At 42.0% G+C, this 18,262-nt stretch overlaps 1 protein-coding gene across 8 annotated transcripts in view; it reads right to left on the reverse strand.

Moving 5' to 3' along the window:
- Positions 1-560: 560 nt before the first annotated feature.
- ADD1 (adducin 1) overlaps positions 561-18,262 on the reverse strand; it is a 47,551-nt gene continuing 29,849 nt past the window's right edge. For 4 of the 8 annotated variants that reach the window (XM_033160109.1, XM_033160107.1, XM_033160108.1 and 1 more), the window contains 3 exons: positions 11,984-12,137; positions 8,132-8,227; positions 561-2,793 (listed from right to left, as the gene is read on the reverse strand). In XM_033160109.1, coding sequence (XP_033016000.1) covers positions 2,444-2,793; positions 8,132-8,227; positions 11,984-12,137 — 600 coding nt within the window. In that variant the 3' untranslated portion in view covers positions 561-2,443. Of the gene's footprint in view, positions 2,794-6,035; positions 6,071-8,131; positions 8,228-11,983; positions 12,138-18,262 lie in introns of those variants that run through there. The other 4 variants (XM_033160113.1, XM_033160111.1, XM_033160112.1 and 1 more) reach the window with 2 other exon arrangements.

Raw genomic sequence — 18,262 nt, forward strand, 5'->3', positions numbered from 1 at the left:
AGCATAGGATCACGCTTCTCACTTGTGTTGAGGCTGCACAACAGGCCTACATCATCTGCCATGTCTCATCTGTGTTGGGGGAAGTGATAGTTATCATGGACATTAAAAAATAATCAATGCACCGCTGCACAGATTGGCTGTATAGTCCAGCAGATTTGGGGTGTTGTCTCTACTCCAAGCAGCCACCAGCCACTGAAGGCCGGGCTGTAATTTCTACTCTGTTTCTGAAAGTGGTGTGTGTCCCCCTCCTCTCCTGGGTTTGGAAAGTATAGCAGACACAGCCATGCTGTAGCCCCAGTGTATTCTAGCCTCCCCATCCTCTCCTCCATAGCTGGTATGAATAATCTGTTGGTGTCTTTGGATCACTCTGAATTGACTGCTTACTTTTCCATAAATGTGCTATGATTCTATAGGAATGCTTTGATGGTGTTTCCTGCTTGGCAAGGGGTTGGACTGGATGGCCCTTGTGGTCTCTTCCAACTCTATGATTCTGTGAGTCTTGCAACAACATGAGCTCAAGAATACCTGGATCTCAGAAACGAGGCACAAGGACACACAACTCCTTTAAAGAATTTTATTTGTGTAGAATTGAATTAAACAACAAAAGAAGAAGAAAAAATACAGGACTCTTCCCTTTCCCTCCCTGTCCCACTGAAGTGTGTTCTCATACAATACACAACTAGATTTCATTATGTAATAGAAAGAATTGAGAACTACAAAACTGGAACTTAAAAATCATTGCATATGTGGTCAAAGATTAGAGTCCCTACATTTTATAACAGAAACACTAAAGCAATGGCTTTTGTAATGCAATTTCAATCCTGGCAATGAGACACGGTTAAGCTTTTAGTGTTCACAGGACACACAGTTAGGAAACAAGCTCAAAGCCATTAGTGCCATGCAGTCCATATGAAAAATTCATTTCTCTCTCTCTCTCTCTCTGTTATCAGCACTTCTGCTTTCAATTAGTGATGGTTTTAGTACCACCAACCCTCCCCATCTCCCTGTAACCCTTCTGCACAGGTGTTATTTATTTATTTATTTTACCATTTTAAAGTGATTTGTTTCAAACTGGTTTCCAAGGTACCTATTTGGAACCTATCATAGGCATAATGTTTAGAATAAAGCTGCACCAGTCACTGAATTCTTTCTAATCTTCTGTGCTTTTTTAAAGCACGAATTGTAAGGCATTCAATACTAGCTATTTCACCGAACTTCAATTAAAAACCTACACAATCTGCCCCCCCCCCCAGTGGTGCATGATTCAGTACTGAAGTTAATCAATAAAAATCAGCATCTTCGTTCCCAACTGACCTTAAACGGTGAGTCTTTTCTTTTGTTATAACCAGAACTTAGTCAACTCTACAGGTTTTGAAGAAATACCAATTGTTTCTGAAACATTGCCTTGCACAACTCAAAAGTTTAGTCTCTGCACTGTAGCTTAAATCAGTGAATCCAGAGAAGCAGAAGAGATTAGCAAGCTGTGCCAAATCAGTGCCAGATTATGACAAACCTTCCAAGCGTTCTTGGAAATGAGCCACATGGCCTTGGAAATGACTGGGACAGCTACCATAATTGATGACTCACACTGTAGTACAGCTGCTGTTGCATCCACAAGTGGCGCAAAGTATTGGAGCAATTGAGTGAGGTCATGATCCGGCTTAATAAAGGCAGTAGGTGTGTGCCTGCTACTAGGAAATTTTGTTTTCAAAGGCTTGAAATTAACTTCCAAATTATCAGGTGAGGCTGGATACTAACTTTTGGTAGAAAAGAAATTAGTAAAATAAGTGGTTGTTCTGTCAGTTTATTAGAACGCAGGCAGAGGGATCAGCAGGAAACACCACAAATCACTTCATTCTTCTTACACATAACAAATAGATTTAAATTTCAGCTATGCTACAATACAGAATAAGGGAAGAGAAAGACAGCTTTCTGTAAAGCCTCAGTGTAACGTTATTTCTAATTACACAGTGCGAAAGCAGGTGCTCGGTTCCATAATACAACCTCTCAAAATATAACTGCAATCATATCCAAGTTGTCAGTATTTAAGAAGCCACTTGGTAACAACAGTAGGCTCTGGGACAAGAACAAATGTTAGAGTGAGCAGACAGCAACACCCTGTGGAGCAAGACCTTGCAGAAATCCACTGACTGCATATATAGATCAGCATGGGCTCTCAACGTGACACATGGGGTTCCATGGAAATCATTTAGCTTTGTTTACGTACTAGGGATAAACCCTGGTTAGCTGCTGTTGAATACGCAGGATTAGCACCTTCTGCTCATTAATTTTCCATTATAATCTGAAGCAATCAAGCTATAGCTTGAGGGTGTTGCTTGTTCTGCTTGTTACTAAAGACAAAAGAAAACACTCAGTAAGAACTGATACATTCTAGTGGTTAATAAACTTAGACTCTAAACCATGACAGTATATTTGAAGGTATTTAGGAGTCAGTCTTCTTTTTGTTTTTCTTCAGGAAGGAAGGTGTACGGAACTTCTTCTTCTTCTTGGACGGAGACTTCCCAGGAGACTCATCACCGCCTGCTTCGGCCGCTGCCCCCTCCTCAGCCAGTGGGGTCACTGCCTCTTCACCCGGCTGAGATTGGGGTTCTTGATTTTCAGGAGGTAACTCAGTCTGGCTTTGGGCAAGATCTTTGTCACTTTTATCATCCTCTTTTCCAAAGGTTGGGAAGCCGAGGTGCTCTGAAGGCTCATCAGGGGTGAGATCTGGGAGGCTTTGCTTGAAAGTTGCAGCATCACTGTCATCGGTGCAAGTCTGGTTAGGCTGCCTCTCTAGTGGAACAAGAAACAGGAAACATCTGTTAATGTGTGCCTGTTGCTGAAATGAGGTCTAACAGAAATTAACTGTGGAAAGCCTACATGCAGAGCCAGGTATTTTGAGTCTCTTGGTAAATGGCCTTTGGGCAGAGAGATGCAATGGAAATATTTATTTGAATTCCGTCTTCTCCACAATGCTTTAGAGTAAAAAACCAAAGTGTCAGAAGTTTACATACTAAAAAATCTGCTGACTTCTTACATTTATGAAGAATTGTGCACTCTTCTCTATAAGCACACAGGGTAACATACAATAATGTAGTGCTCTTCATAATAACTGCATTACAAAACCTGAAGTTGTCCTTGCTATGGATTGCTTAGTAGTCAGTATAAATGGAAGATGCATACTGTATTTTTCTGTGTATAAGACTAGGTTTCCCCCCTAAAAAATAATGTCAAAAATTAGGGGGGGGCGTCTTATACACACATCTCCCCCCCCATTTTCTTAAATCTGAGTTCCCAAAGATAGGGGGCGTCTTATAGATGGAAAAATACGGTATGCTTGTTTCTCCTTATTTTGCAAAATAATAATAATTGGATTCAGTATTCAGACGGAGTAGCACTGATGACTTAATGAGGTTTTATGTTAGCCTCTCGCAGGGGCCCAAAAGACTGGCTTACACGAAGGCATTCAGTATGAAAAATGAAGCCACACTCTCTGCAGATGAAGGAGCTTTTATACGAAGCTCAGCAATGCTAACTATTGCTCCCTTATCCTCAAAAGACATCTCACCTGTATCTTCAAGTGAGCCAGAGTTTTGTGTGACTTAGAATCTTAAATTCTGCATTCTTTGCAACCTGATTCTTGGTTTGTTCAAATATTACACAGAGACAGGGAAGGCAGAGGCATGAACTACCCTTTTTCTGCTTCCCCTCTCGCACTGCAATGCAACAGAAGAAAGGAAACGCCGATGTATATGGGTGATTCACCTTCTGTTCCCCTCACTTTTGCACAATACATGTTGTACTTTGCCATCTCATATCTGCTTTTTAGACACAGTCCAAAAATTTAAACATCATTAGGAAGGTGCCTCTATCTCTGGCCTTATAGGAAGTGAGAACAGACTACTGTGAAGAGCATCCAGGACAGAAACAACAGGAGATGATCTTATGTAGATCAAATCTTATCTAGCTCCTTGAATTACTAAGGATGTTAGGATCCACTGCACAAGCTCTCTTCACATAAACACAGGAAAGCGCAAACCACAGCAAAGTTGCAACAGCAAACATATCACTTTCTTTCTGAGGCACTGGAGGTTTATGGCCATTTGAATTGCAATGGCTTTAGGTACCTGCTTCATTTCTAGTACTGCATCGAAAATACCATGCTGTGGTTTGTATTCTTTTAAGGTTAATTTAATATTGCATTCACCTTCTTTGTATTTGTATTTAACAATTCCCTGTTTCATCTTTATTTGAAGCATGGAACAGGAAAAACCTGGGATTTGTTAGCTTAGTGACGATAACCACTTCAAACTCAGCAAACCAAAACGTTAGAAGTTTTAAAATGGGTTAAGATAATTTAAAAGCGGGGTAAAATGAAAAAAGCTATTTGGAAAGTTAAAAGCTGCAATTAATTTCTTTTATTTAAATATAGCTCTTTAAACGTAGTTCAACTATCCTCCTGTTTTCATTGTTGCTATTACAGCAATTAATTGCTGCCTTCACATGGAAGAAAGGAAGTCAGATGAAAATGGAGTCAGACTAACAGTCCCGCTAGCTCAGCAATGTTTACACCAGACGTTTTGGACCACAATTCCCATCAGCCACCGCCAGTATGGTCATGCTCCCATCAGCCCTGGCAACATACAGCTGTGCTGGTGAGGGTTGTAATCCAAATTGTAGTCCAAAAACATCTGGAGGGAACCAGACTGGCAAAGGTTGGTCTACAGTGAGTGGCAGTGGCTCTCAAGAGTTTCAGACAGGATATTCCCAGCTCTACATAGAGATGCTGGGAATTTAAGCTGGGACTTTCTTCACGCAAGGCAGATGCTGCAATAGAGTTATGGCTCTTCCTCAAGCTTTATTGGCTTCCCTTTCCATTGTTAACCAGAGAACATGGTTCGTTTTTCTGTAACAAACCACAATCACTAGTCTACATTAAGCCGTGATTTGTTGCTGGCTTGCTGATTATGACTTGTTAGGGAACCACAATCCCAATCCCTGGTTCAGATGCAACAGAAAAATAGGTCTTCCCAGTTTAACCCCTGATATGCCAGAAGAGGAGTGAAGTGGGAGCAATCAGGCAGCATGTGCCAGCACACTGCCCATTCATGCTAAACTGGTAAGTCTGGCTTTTTGTTACGTGCAAACATGGCAAAGAAACGTATGGATATGGCTTTAAGGAACAACAACAAAAACTTTTAACATTTATTCAGCTCAGCAATTTAAATGCACCTTTCCAATGGGACTTACAGTTAGATTTTACTTGAAAGAATTTCAGAATCAAAAATAAATTGAAAATGTAAAGCTTCGTCGATGCCCATGAAGAAGCACAGTAAATGCTATATAAAATAATGCAATTGGTACAACCATGTGCTGAAAATGGCACTATAAAGCCACTCTCTAACACATGATTATAGTCCAATTTGACATGAGGAGGAGAGGGGACTTTCCTGTCCCACAGAAATGTATGTGGAGTGCTGTCAAGGAGGCATTTTAAGAGAAATACAGGCTACCAGATTTGCACTGTCTACCTTCTTCTCTTCTTTGTGCTCCTCAGCATGAAGAGAGGGCCTCGGACTCCCTCCTCACAACAGGCAATATGCCACTAAGGACACTTAGGAAAACAGACACAATCATGAAGAGATGAACTTCTTTGAAACATCCTTTTGTCTCTTAAGGTGATTTTAGTTTGTTGCCATTGATATAAGGAACAATGCAACACTACCTTATTCTCTTCTTTACAGGATATAAATCAATAGTTTGGAGTCGAAATCAGTATGTGAACATCTACTTGGAGTGTTTTATACATATGGCTACCAAGTCACACTCAAGTCTAATATAGACTGTATTTTTCTTAATGTACCTCTGATCTCTTTGTTCTGGTAAAGCAACTGAAATAGTTAAGCAGACTTCAAACTATGTAAAGGATGACCAAACCAACATAGGGAGGAAACACCACAAAATATGCAAGAGAATGAAGCACAGCACAGAGAAGTCAGGATAAAGCAGCAGGAACAGGGATGGGATGGTACTTACTATGGCAACAGGTACTCTCTAGCATATCCACCTCCTGTTTGTAACGCAGCCACAAGAAGAAAAAAGCACAAGTAGAGAATCTATACATCCATCACAGCCATTGTGTTATATTAAAAGAATGGTCGTTACCATTCTTATACAGAATGAGGTGGTGTGAAGAGACAACTTTTTAACAGACAAGTGATAAACTCCAGGGTAAAAGGAAAACACTGAACACATCTTAGATTACACCTGGTTTGAATACTCAACTTATTTTTACCAATTCACTGCAACAATATGTCTGGTCTTGCTCTCATTAAGCAGAGACCTTAAAGAAATCAAATCTTTTAACTTTGAAACCTATGAGCAGAGGTGTAATCCAATTACAATAATGCTTAAGAAATGTGCAACTACCAAGCAGAATTTGCTAAAAAAAATTGCATGATCCAAAAACCCGTTTGGGCAGGCAGATTTCCCCTCGCATTTCAACAATGGAAACAGCTCTAGACAGGAGTCCATATATTCAAGACGTGCGTCTCTCTGGAAGTGAAATCTCCTTTTGTTGGTAAGTGGGGCTCAGGTGCAGCAGTGGTTGGTGTGGCATCGCCAGTTACCAAGAGGAAGGGAGACACAGCCGTGGGGAGCTTGGTACAGCAGTGTTTGAGTGGTTCTACCACTGCACCTGCACTGCACTGAGCTTCCTGCCACTTGCCCCTTCCCCTCTCGATAACTGGCAGTGATGAGCAGTGTTGGGAAGTCAGATCAGCAAAGCAGTGGTGCCCACTACTGCTCTGGGGTACATAAGAGTTGCTGAGCACAGTGACCCTGCTCACTGAGACACACCGGGACATTAACTTCACCAATATCCTGATGCATGGCATTCTACAACTTGTGGCTGGTTTGGTAGGCAGCTACTATTTGGTAGCATAGATATTTCCTAGTAGCCAGCTGTGAGATCAAATCCTAAAACAATAGGCTCAAGATCAACTGCTGACAAGCATTTCTGCCAATGAAAGTTTCAATGAAGAGGAGAGAGATCATGGCAGAGTGGCTGGCTATTAATGATCAAGTCTTTCAGTACTGCTGAAAGGACACTCTGGGAACCCTCAGCGGAAAGAAATAATTTCAAAATTCTCTAGCATCATTTTAATTTCAGCAAATTTGTAAATTCTATTCTTGTGACTTTGTTAAGTTGACCATCCAAAAAGCTACTTTCAGTCTCCCTTTTCACAATATTTAGCTATGTTAAGTTTTCTAACAGCATGAGCCTGTGCCAATTTACTTGGAAGTAAATCTCACAAACAGCAATTACTCCCAGGTTAACTGGGAACAGGATATTACCAGTAAAAGGGGCTCTGAAGTTGACTTTTCCTGATCCCACAAGCAGTGAAAAAGTTACACTCGAAGCTGGAAATGACCCAAAGGAAGTTTCTATTGCCATTATGGAATAGAGAATTTGGAAATACTGTGTACAGTTTTTGGAGACCGCTGCTTGAAGAGAGTGCCAAAGAGGTGAGAAAGTTGCGTAAGAGTGCAACTGAAGAGATCCAGTGCTGAAACATCTTCCCTATGAAGAAAGGTTAAAGCACTAGTGGCTTTTCTGTTTGAAAAAAAAACTTAACAGAAACAGGACAGAGGTTTACAAAGTTGTGTACAGTGCAGATAGGAAGAAAAACCTCCCTCCTTCACAACACAAGAACTCAGCATCACTCGATGACACTACTGGCAGCAGATAAAGGAGAAAATGTGTAAATAATCCACAAATTAATTAAAAGTCGATATTGCTAACTAGCTAAGATGGCTTTTAAAAAGAATAAAGCAATTCATGAAAGAAAATTATTGATAACTCTATTAGACGATATGCCACTTGTCAGGAGCTAACAAAAGGAGATGGCCATCACTTTCCATGTCACACGAGACAGACCGTGGTCTTGCCCAACAGGCAGCCCCTGTGTTCTCAGTGCACATTTCTTTATTATTGCGAACACAACCACTAGCACATTTAGCTATATGTTGCTCTACAGAATAAAATAGATGAACACATTTTTATCTGATATCAACTGAAACATGAACACAGAGGTGCAGCTACACAAACTCTTAGCTCCAGGGGACATACCTTCCTCCAGTTTAACTGGAGTGCTGGGTGGAGTGCAAGCAGCAGGGTGCTCCAAAGAGCTGCTCTCCCTCTGCTGTCTGGCATCTTCTGAATCTTCTACAAAATATAAAGAGTACAGACATGGTTAAACAGATCGCTCTCACAATTCACATAATGGTGCATAAAGGATCTTAACTTTTAATGAAGAATTCTGTTCAGAGGCTGTTTCTAATGTAAACGAAAACACGAGTGCAACCGAGCAAAAATGTATTACTAATGGTGCCCTATGTTAAAATAGATAGGGAAGTTTGATGTTTCGTTTTAGAATTTACTGTGGTTGATGACAAAATCTGAAATTCACAGGAGGCAATGAATGGAACATTATATATATATATATATATATATATATATATATATATATATATATATATATATATATATATAATTGTAAACTAAAAAAAATAAGATTTTTTGAAGAATGTTTAGTTTTGAATTTTGAAGTGAATTTAATTTTAGAGATATGAAGTTATTAAAGTAAATTTGGAATAGGAACCGAAGGAGAGAAAACAGGGGAAGTCATAATGATGATTCGACCAAGATTTTTTTTTAAATAAGAAGAATTGTTAGTATGTATGTATTTGTTTAGTCATAGTGGTGGGTAAGTGTTGGGGGTTAATGTTGGTGAAGGTGATGGAGTGTTTTGTGTTATGAAAAACTAATAAAATCTTTATTAAAAAAAAAAAAGAATGGAACATTATATAAATTATAAGCACAAACTGTAAACGATTCCAGATTAGTCCAGCTACTACAGATCACAGAAAAAACATAACTGACCATTGCAAGGAACTTTGTTCAGCGGAAGCCTCTCTAGCAGGAAGCAGTTAAGGAACATGGCCAACCATAAACTAAAGCGAAGATATTCACAAACCGGACTGGTCTTGCCCAGCTGGCAGCTTCACTGCCTTGCCTGCCACATTGAGCAGCAAGATTTTTGTCGACGTTAGCTCAACTGTGTGTAGCTGCTGCTGCTGAAAAGCTATGTACTGACGTGCAATTCTCCATCCTCTTTCTACCCAACTAGTCAACTAAGAACAATCAGCCTGGGGTTACAAGGCATCTGTCTAGCTGCCTTGGCAATGCAAATGTGTTCATTTTCTCACCCTGCAAACTGAATCCCATTGTTTCTTATAGGAATGCAAAAGAAAAAAATCATCCTAAAGGAGAAGCAATTTTTGTTCAAGGCTCAAATGCAAGGAAGGGAACGATTGTTGTGTAGTGGCAAGCATTTCATCCTTGGGAGACTGATCCCTATGCAGCCACAAAAATGACTGGCTGGCCTTGGGACTCAGTCTCTCATTCTCAGCCTAATCTACTTCACAAAGTTGTACTGAAAGTAAAGTAGGCAAAGAGAGAAAATATATGCCACCCTGGGCGCCAAGAAAGCCTGGACAAAAATGTAATCAGTAACCATTATAAAGACAATCAGTTTAAGCTGAAGTATCTCATGCATTAAACACACAGGAACAAAAGAGTTTTCAATTGCTGGGTCAACTTGTTCAAAATTTCTGGATTCTGAATAATGTTAAGTCTTATGATTTTTAACATATACCAAATTATTATGCTTTACTACTTGAAGTTTCTAAATTACATCCATTTTGTCTGAAAAACATTTTTCACAAGGGATGCCAGCATATTATATCCAGTAAGTGTACTATTTTATGCCTGTGTACACAATAGCTGGTGGGACACAGGTGGCGGTGTGGTCTAAACCACTGAGCCTAGGGCTTGCCGATCAGAAGGTCGGCAGTTCAAATTCCCGCGACGGAGTGAGCTCCCATTGCTCAGTCCCAGCTCCAGCAGTTCGAAAGCATGTCAAAGTGCAAGTAGATAAATAGGTGCCGCTCCGGCAGGAAGGTAAATGGCATTTCCGTGTGCTGCTCTGGTTTGCCAGAAGTGGCTTTGTCATGCTGGCCACATGACCCGGAAGCTGTACGCCAGTTCCCTCAGCCAGTAACGCGAGATGAGCGCCGCAACCCCAGAGTCGGACACGACTGGACCTAATGGTCAGGGGTCCCTTTACCGTTACCTTTCCACACAATAGCTGACCTTCACAAATCAACAAATGTACACTCTTACACAAAGCATGTGTAGATGCATTGAGATTGCTTGTACCTGTATTCAGTGCAATGTGTGAGTACGCCTAGAGTTGCTGAAAACATAGAACAATGGGCAGTACTAGGCTCAGCAGGGTATTCTCCCCCCTGCCCTTTTTGCTTCTTTGTAGTTTCAAATAGCTTTTCTGTATATGTTTTATTGTATTGGGAAATAGCTGTGAGATGCTTTATAGCAGGGGTGGGGAACTTTTTTCGCCCTGAATTCCACATTTCTTTCTCACCTCCTCCAACCCATGGGCCAATTTTGACAGCTGGTCAAGGCCATTCAGTTGTCAAAATTAACCCACGTGGTGGGGTGAGGAAGCCTGCTTCCCCACTCCATTCGTCGGCTTCGTGGAGAATTCAATTCTGCCCTCTGCAGGGGTCTGCTCACCAGTGCATTCCCCGCAGATTCCACATGGCAGGATTGAAGCCTCCACTGACCAGCTGATGAGTGTAGAGTTCAATCCTGTTCTCTGCAGGAGTCTCCTCTGCCAGCACATTCCCTGCAGGGAACATGCTGATGTGCTGATGAAGCAATACCCAGCAGGACTAAACCCTGCTCCCAGCAACATCACCAAGTGACTTCATTGATTGACATGTGGGTGTGATTTGGGATGAGTCAAACTGGAACGGCCCAGATTGGCTGGAGGTACCCCTGCTTTGTAAGAAGCAATTCATAAAGGAAATAACAGGGTTGCAATGGGATTTGATTAGGAATGTTTTAAGATCACAGTTCTATTATGTTTTGCTTTTTGAGCTCAACAATATCATCAGTAAGGATATCTATACAAAAACCGTTTCAACTTCAACATGAAAGAGCAACCAAGTCTCCAAACTCTGTGCTTCTGGCAGAGAAAATGAACTACAGTAGCAGCAATAAATGAGTGTTGTCAGGGATTGCCCGGCTCCTCACGAGGAGAAGGTGAGGGGGGATCCTACTCGGAAGGAGAGCCGGGGCAAAGGTATTCCTTATGAGGAGCGAGGGGAGAGAGATCCTCCTCTTGAGGAGTGGGACATGGGGGCTACTTGAGAGGAAGGGCTGGTTGGAGGTCCTGCTCAGGAGGAAAGCAGGGATAGAAGTCCTCCTCGGGAGGAGGACTGGGAGAGCAGCTCTTCACGAGAGGAGGGCTCTCTACGTTACAGGGAACCCCAGCCGCTTCTGTCGACAGACTCCTCCTCCTCTAGCCTTTCGCCTGAGCTCTCTCCAAGGGAGGGGGAGCTGCAAAGGCTTGGAGACTTTGGGCAAAGACCCAGCACCACCAGCCAGAGAGGAGGTGAGGGAGAACTGCCGCTTCCGGCGCCAGCACAGCATCGGGGGAGGGGGGGGTCAGGAGGCACCGCAGACGTCGTTTTAGGGTGCTAAGACTTTGGCGTTGGGCGGGAAACCGGAGAGGGGCACTTCCGGATTCTGCAAGTGACTGAGCGGTCATGTTTTGAACTAGCTCTACACTGTAAATAGTAATGCACAATAAATAGTCTTAGCTACTGAAGGCTCTGTTGTTACTCATGAGCAACACTTGGGAAGATCCCGACCAGTGTTTAGTTTAACATTGCTTCTTTCTTATCACTGAAGTTGTCTGCAAGATAATGTGTAGCTTGCCCTAGCCAACAAGAAGCCTACCGTCAACACTCCTCCTTGTAAGGGAAGCCTGGCATATTAAACTACACATTCAAAGTATATTGACACCATAGTAAGGCAAGTTAGATATACACAAACCTGACTGCCTCTGTTTCCTTTCTACTTCTCTGCGATACTCTTCTAGTTCTTGGTCTGTGAACTTGTTGAAGGGGTTTGGTCCTGTTGTGCTTACGATTACTCGCGGTTGGTACTCCTTCTCAATTATTGCCTTTGATGCGGTCACCAATTCTCCCTAGTTGGAAGAAAATAAATGTTTTTCATGAGATGATATACAGTGCACTAGCAATGCCTGAGGGCTAAAACAATGGAAGAAATTATTCAAAATCTGATTAAAAAACAAGACTGAAAAGATTTTCATTTAGAGAAAGTAAGAATGTCCATTTTATCACATGGTTATTGCATCATGACTACATTCCGCAATAGAGCGAGACTAATGTGTTCCAAATTTGTGAAGAGTTTTCAAGTGAAAGACTGCCTACACACATAACAAATTAATAATGGTAACAATGATAATAATAATACTCATTTAACCCACTACATGAGAACAGGCATTTCAGGGATAGCATCACACAAACATCAGTGTTTCTGCCACACTATATCCACTCTTAAGCAGCACAACAAAATATAGCATCACTACACAATATTTAAAAGCACCCCTTGGGAAGCAGTGGGAACCAAACTGTTAAAAGGTTCAGCTACAAGTCCAAATTAACCTTGTCCAGAACATTCAAAAGTGGGGACAGGCCTTCAGGGAAGGCTTTCCTCTACGGGCTTTTCTCTTGTGCAAAACTGACCAGAATTTCCCTTTTACACTTCCACTGGGTGAAAAATCTTGACAAGGTCCACAGCCACATTTTAAATGTGTGCTATAGAATTACATCTTTGTCATAATTTGCACTGGAGACGCAAAAAACATTTAACATCGGTGACCACAGGTTTCTTGATTTGGAAGGGCAGGCCCTCGTTTTTCTATATTCTTACCCTGTGGGGAACAGAACCCATGGTCCAGCGAAGGAGGGCACTTCTTCCAGGACGTGGACTCAAATAACACAAAAGCCAGGGTATATTGTTCTTTCACTCTTTCAGGTACTTTTAAACTTACAGAAAGAGCAAGACGGTAGTGTGGAGCTCACCAAATCATGTGGGAAAATATGTCAGGAAATCATTCCCAGGAAGAAACAAGATACTCAGTTTCCCCAGGAAAGCTGGCAGATACATCTTGTCAGCACGTAATACTCCATGAAGGGCGTGTATCAGATGAGTTAAAGAATTTTAGACTCCTCTGATCAGATTTCAAAGGCTCATTTCTGGCCCATATCCCTGAGTGCCCAAGCCTTGTTGGAAGATATTAGAGGATGCTCTTGTTGACCGTTAGAGAACTCCGATGTCCATTCCCTGAGCTTAGATTCCAGCAGGGGAAAAAAGTGGATGAGCAGGAGAAGGAAAATAAATAAACTGTGAAAGGAGCCAGATATCGGAGGATGCTCTAACTAATTCTGAGACACTTCCTATGGCAGTCAACTATATTTTTGTCACTTTCATATTTTATTTTATTTTATTTCAATATTTGAAGGTACACTTTGTCACTCAACAGATGTAACCCTATTCTACAATACTAATAACTAACCCAACCTTGATTTTTATAAATTATTATTACATACTATTGCGTTTTAAAAATTCATTCATATTCAGTTTCATCCTTTTTAACAAATTTCTTACTATGTTCTGCTATTCTTTTTCTGTGGAATTCACATATGAAAAGTTACTGTATTTTTGGATCCGTAAGACGCGCCTGAACTTAAGACGCACCTAGTTTTTAGAGGAGGAAAGGGGGAAAGCCCTGTTTTGTTGAGGATCAGCTCAAAGTGGTGCAGCTTCTTTTTCAAAGAGGAAAAGCCCCGTTCATCTTGGGATAAGACCAATTCCAATGTCTTAGCTCAGCCAGGACAATGTAATTCAATGTAAATAGATGCAAAGTAATGCCTGAAAAGTATTAATTCCACATATATCCTCATGGGGACTAAGCTGGCAGTGACTGACCAGGAACGAGACCCTGGGGTTGTAGGGGATAGTTTGAGGAAGATGTTGACCCAGTGTGTAGCAGCTGTGAAAAAGGAGAATTCCATGCTACGGATCATTAGAAAAGGAACTAAAAACAAATCCACCAATATCATAAAGCAGTTATGGCGTGACAGAATTTGGAATACAGTGTACAGTTCTGGTCACATCACCTCAAAAGGGATATTGCAGAGGTGGAAAGGGTTCAGAAAAGGGCAGCCAAATTGATCGAGGGGATGCAGCAACTTGCATATGAGGAAAGGCGGGGAGTGTGGTCGGCTTAGAGAGAAAACAAGCAAGAGGTGACATGATAGTAGGGTATGAAATTACATGTGGCGTGGCATGGAGCAAGTGGCTAGAGAAGTTTTTCTCCCTCTCTCGTAACACTAGAACTCAAGAACATCCAATGAAACAATGTTGGAGGATTTGGGACCAGGAAACAAAAGTACTTATTCACGCAGTGCATAGATGAAACTATGGAACATGCTCCAGCAGGAGGTAGTGATGGCCAGCAACTTGGATGGCTTTTATTAATTGGCCACAAGCCATGATGGTTAGTTACACTCTGCCTCCATGGTTAGAGGATATACGATTCTGAATTATCAGTTGCTGGAAACCCTAGCAGGGGGAAATGCTTTGCACTTGGGTCCTACTTGCCAACTTCCCATAGGCATCTGGGTCAGCCACTGTGAGAACAGGATGCCGGTCCATATTTAGCAAGACATGGTTGCTGTTTTTAACCCAACTACATAAAAGAGCAAAAAAGTTGTAATACAAACAACTTTTTAAAACTGTAAACATAATAAAATTATCAAGGCGTAGATAAAATTAAGTGTTTTTAAAATTGCTGGCGTCCATTTTTCTTGGGAGGCAATGGAAGAATGAACGTCCGGGGGGGGAAGTCAAACCACTGGAGCAGTGCCTGCTGTGGCTGTATCAGAGTCTGATACAGGAAAGTCATGTCTCTGGTTTCGCTGCTATAGGTGCACCATGATGTTTCTTCTCTCTGCTCTCCTCCCAGCGGTCGCTGCTGTGGATATACTACCTGGTCTGCCTCTGGGCACTGACATTGCCTGCAAGGGATTCCCACGCAGCGGGGTTAAGGTTGCCAGCCTTCAGGTCACATTTGCGGACAACTCTAACGCAGAGGTGGTCCGCCAACAGGTCTGGTGCCTGAAGTCAGATTCCAATAGAGCACGTTCTTGTGGATTCCTGCCATCTTCCATTCTGTGGACATGACCAAGTCAGTCCAGACGTCACTGAGACAGAAGTGCAAACAGGTTGTGAATGTGGTCTTAGGAGAGCACATCTGTAGTGAAAGACCAAAATCTTTGGCTTTGGAGCAAAGATTTCTGGGTAAAGCAGAATTGTGGGTATCGCTGTGCCATGGGAAAGTGACCGGAAAGTGCCCTTTGGGAATGTAAAAGGGGTTGCCTTTGAAGAATTTTACAACCAGGAGATTGCTGGGGGTGTGTAAGTCTTGGCTCCAGAGAGGCACCCTGGCCCCTGATAAGAACTAGGCTGGGGCCAGCTGGTGTTTATCAAGTGGATGAGAAATTAGGGAGGTAACGGCCCAGAGACTTACATCTGCCTCTCATCTTTGACAGGTGAGAATAATGACCTAAGGGCAGTGATTGGCTAATGGGATTAGAGGCCAGGTCCTCTATTGGATACTGAATGGAGGATTCCACGTGGCCTAAAGCCTTATAAATTCTGGGCTGTGTGATGCAATGGAGCTTAGCTTAGCTTAGCTTGGAGCTTTGCTTAGCCTACCACCGGAAAACTGCTGCTGGGAGAGCTGAGGTGTTAGAGGGCTCTCTAACACCGGACTTAGCCATTATGGCTCGGAGGAACATCTAAGGACTTTGCCGGCTTGTTCAAATGCAAATACAGCTAAGTATCAGCCCCTGCCTTAGGGAGAGGGATTAAGTAAGTAAATGTCTAGTCTAGTCTAGTCTAGTCTAGTGAGAATGTTTTTATTTTCTGCATGTGACTTGTATTCTGGGAATTATGCCTTAGTGTTTTGTTAACTTTTGAATAAAATGTTTAAAAGAACTTTTGTTCTTGTTTTCTGTTCACTCTGGTACTTGCTTGGCTAATTCCAGTCCAAACCGCTTGGTCATTCTACTGTTAAGAGTTAAACACCTGTGGCTCTGTTTGAGCTGGGGAGGCTGTCTGCCGGAACGTAGGAAAAGCGGCCCCCGCGCTTTGTCCTGTGGCGTCAGCCAGGTTCCAAACTGCAGGGGGTGGTGGCAGCGAAAGATCTACCTTGACCCGGCCGGAGGGCTGGGGAGAGACAGAAGAGAGAGAGGATTTTTCCTCACCCCGGACGCCAGTGGCTGAAATAGCCTGGAGGCGGGGGTGGGGAAATCCTACGAACCCTACAACATCTCTGTTTGAGACTGTCCTGCCATGTGATGTCCAGATCTTCCTGACTCACTGCATGTTGCCAATAAAGCTCAACACACAAGCCTGGTAAATCTTCATCTTGGTATTGGTCACTAGCCTCACATTCTCCATACCCTTTTGGAGAGGCAAGCCATTGTCATAGCTGCCTTACCAATACGTTTGTCCAGCTCAGTGTTGATGGAAAGGTTACAGGTTATGGTGGGGCGCAGGCAGACAAAATTGTCTACCACCTTAGGCGTTTGGTCACCAATGCTGACATGTGGAGTGCTTGTCGCCTCCTGAGCAAAAATGTTGGTCTTTGTCAGACGAGACCAAACGGGCAAAATGGTTGACGAGTAGCGTTTCCTCAGAGTGCACAGTCAAGACTGAGTCATTTGCAAACAACATCTCTCCAATAGGAGCCCGCCACACTTTTCTTTGTGAAATGTGGAGACGTTTAGCCAGCTGAAGCATGTCAGAGGTCAGTACCCTGTGTCATAACAATCAGAGCCAAAATATCACTATCAGAGACACCATATGGAACACTTCAGTGATTCAAATTGTGGTTTCTGGAGTGCTAGAAGCACTTTGTTAAGATCCCAGATCTTTGCTGGACAGGTTGACTAAGGAGAGTTGCTCCCTATAAAAATGGAGGATGCTAGAGCTGATAGGTTTGCTGGAACATTTAGAAAGCCCTGAGGACTCTGCAGAGGGTATTAGGCTGAAGATCTGTGCAGAGTCCATCTTGTAGGAATGAGAGAAACTGTTTAAGTCCTGTGGTGTTCGGTTGCTGATTCTTCTTGCACTATCTCAGGAATGCCACCCAGATTTTTTTATTTATTGTGAAATTAGTGTATGGCTCAAGATATCCTCAAAAAATATGCCTACTTCTTAAATTAGCGGACTGTTATCAAGCTGTAGCACAAAGCTATCCCAAAGCAAACAGCCCTTGACTCCACGGCAAGAGGAAGAACAAGGCTAACTAATATTTTAAAGCTCAACTGTCCTTCATAATATTCTATACAAATACAAACTAATGGAATCATGAAGGTATCTGAAAAGCTGATAGATAAGGTACAACAAATGCATGGAACTGACTGCTTTTATTTTTTTTCAATTTCTAGTATGAGCTACTCTTATGGCACCAGACACCTTAAAGACGAAGAAATTATAAGTCTTCATGCAATATAGTCTACTTTATGATGCAACGAATGTTATCCCAGGTTGGCAGGTATATATGCACATGAGTATAAACTCTGTGGAGAGAAATTTTAGCAGTAAGGCCTAATATTTCTCTTTCTCCACATTCATGTAGCAGAGGAGAAGAGCACAAGAGGGTCACATCAGAGATGACCAAAGTGATGCTATTAGTTTCAGAAAAATAACTTAGGGCTGATTCATATATGTGTCAATGTCTGATGTGATGTAGTCCCTTTCACTGTAATTGGACTACCTAATATAGGGCTGCGTTTGTAGAAGATTTTCCCATATGGCTACATGCCAGAAACGAGACTACTTTAAAGCGTACCGCCATGTTACATTTTATGGTTTTTCACAATTTCAGATACATGGGTTCTCATGTGAAATTTGGCCAGTACAATCTGTAAAACGACCTTAGGAAGCCAACAAATGACTCAATCTTCAGAGGCAGTACCATTTCATCCATATACAACACCCCTTACATGAAAACAGCTACCATCATGCTTTACGTATTTGTGCTGCTTTTAATTTTTGGCTAAGCCTGTGGATATTTTGGGTATTACACTGATGTAACCAGGTTACTTAACAAAGACCATGCATAAACAAAACTACACTGGGAACTGTACAATTTTCCATATGCTATCCATGATTATAAAAGGAATAAGACTAACCTCCATTTCTTAAAAAAAAATATGTATCAAACAAACACAT

Source organism: Lacerta agilis, chromosome 9 (genome assembly GCF_009819535.1).
Source record: "Lacerta agilis isolate rLacAgi1 chromosome 9, rLacAgi1.pri, whole genome shotgun sequence".
Taxonomy (NCBI): domain Eukaryota; kingdom Metazoa; phylum Chordata; class Lepidosauria; order Squamata; family Lacertidae; genus Lacerta; species Lacerta agilis.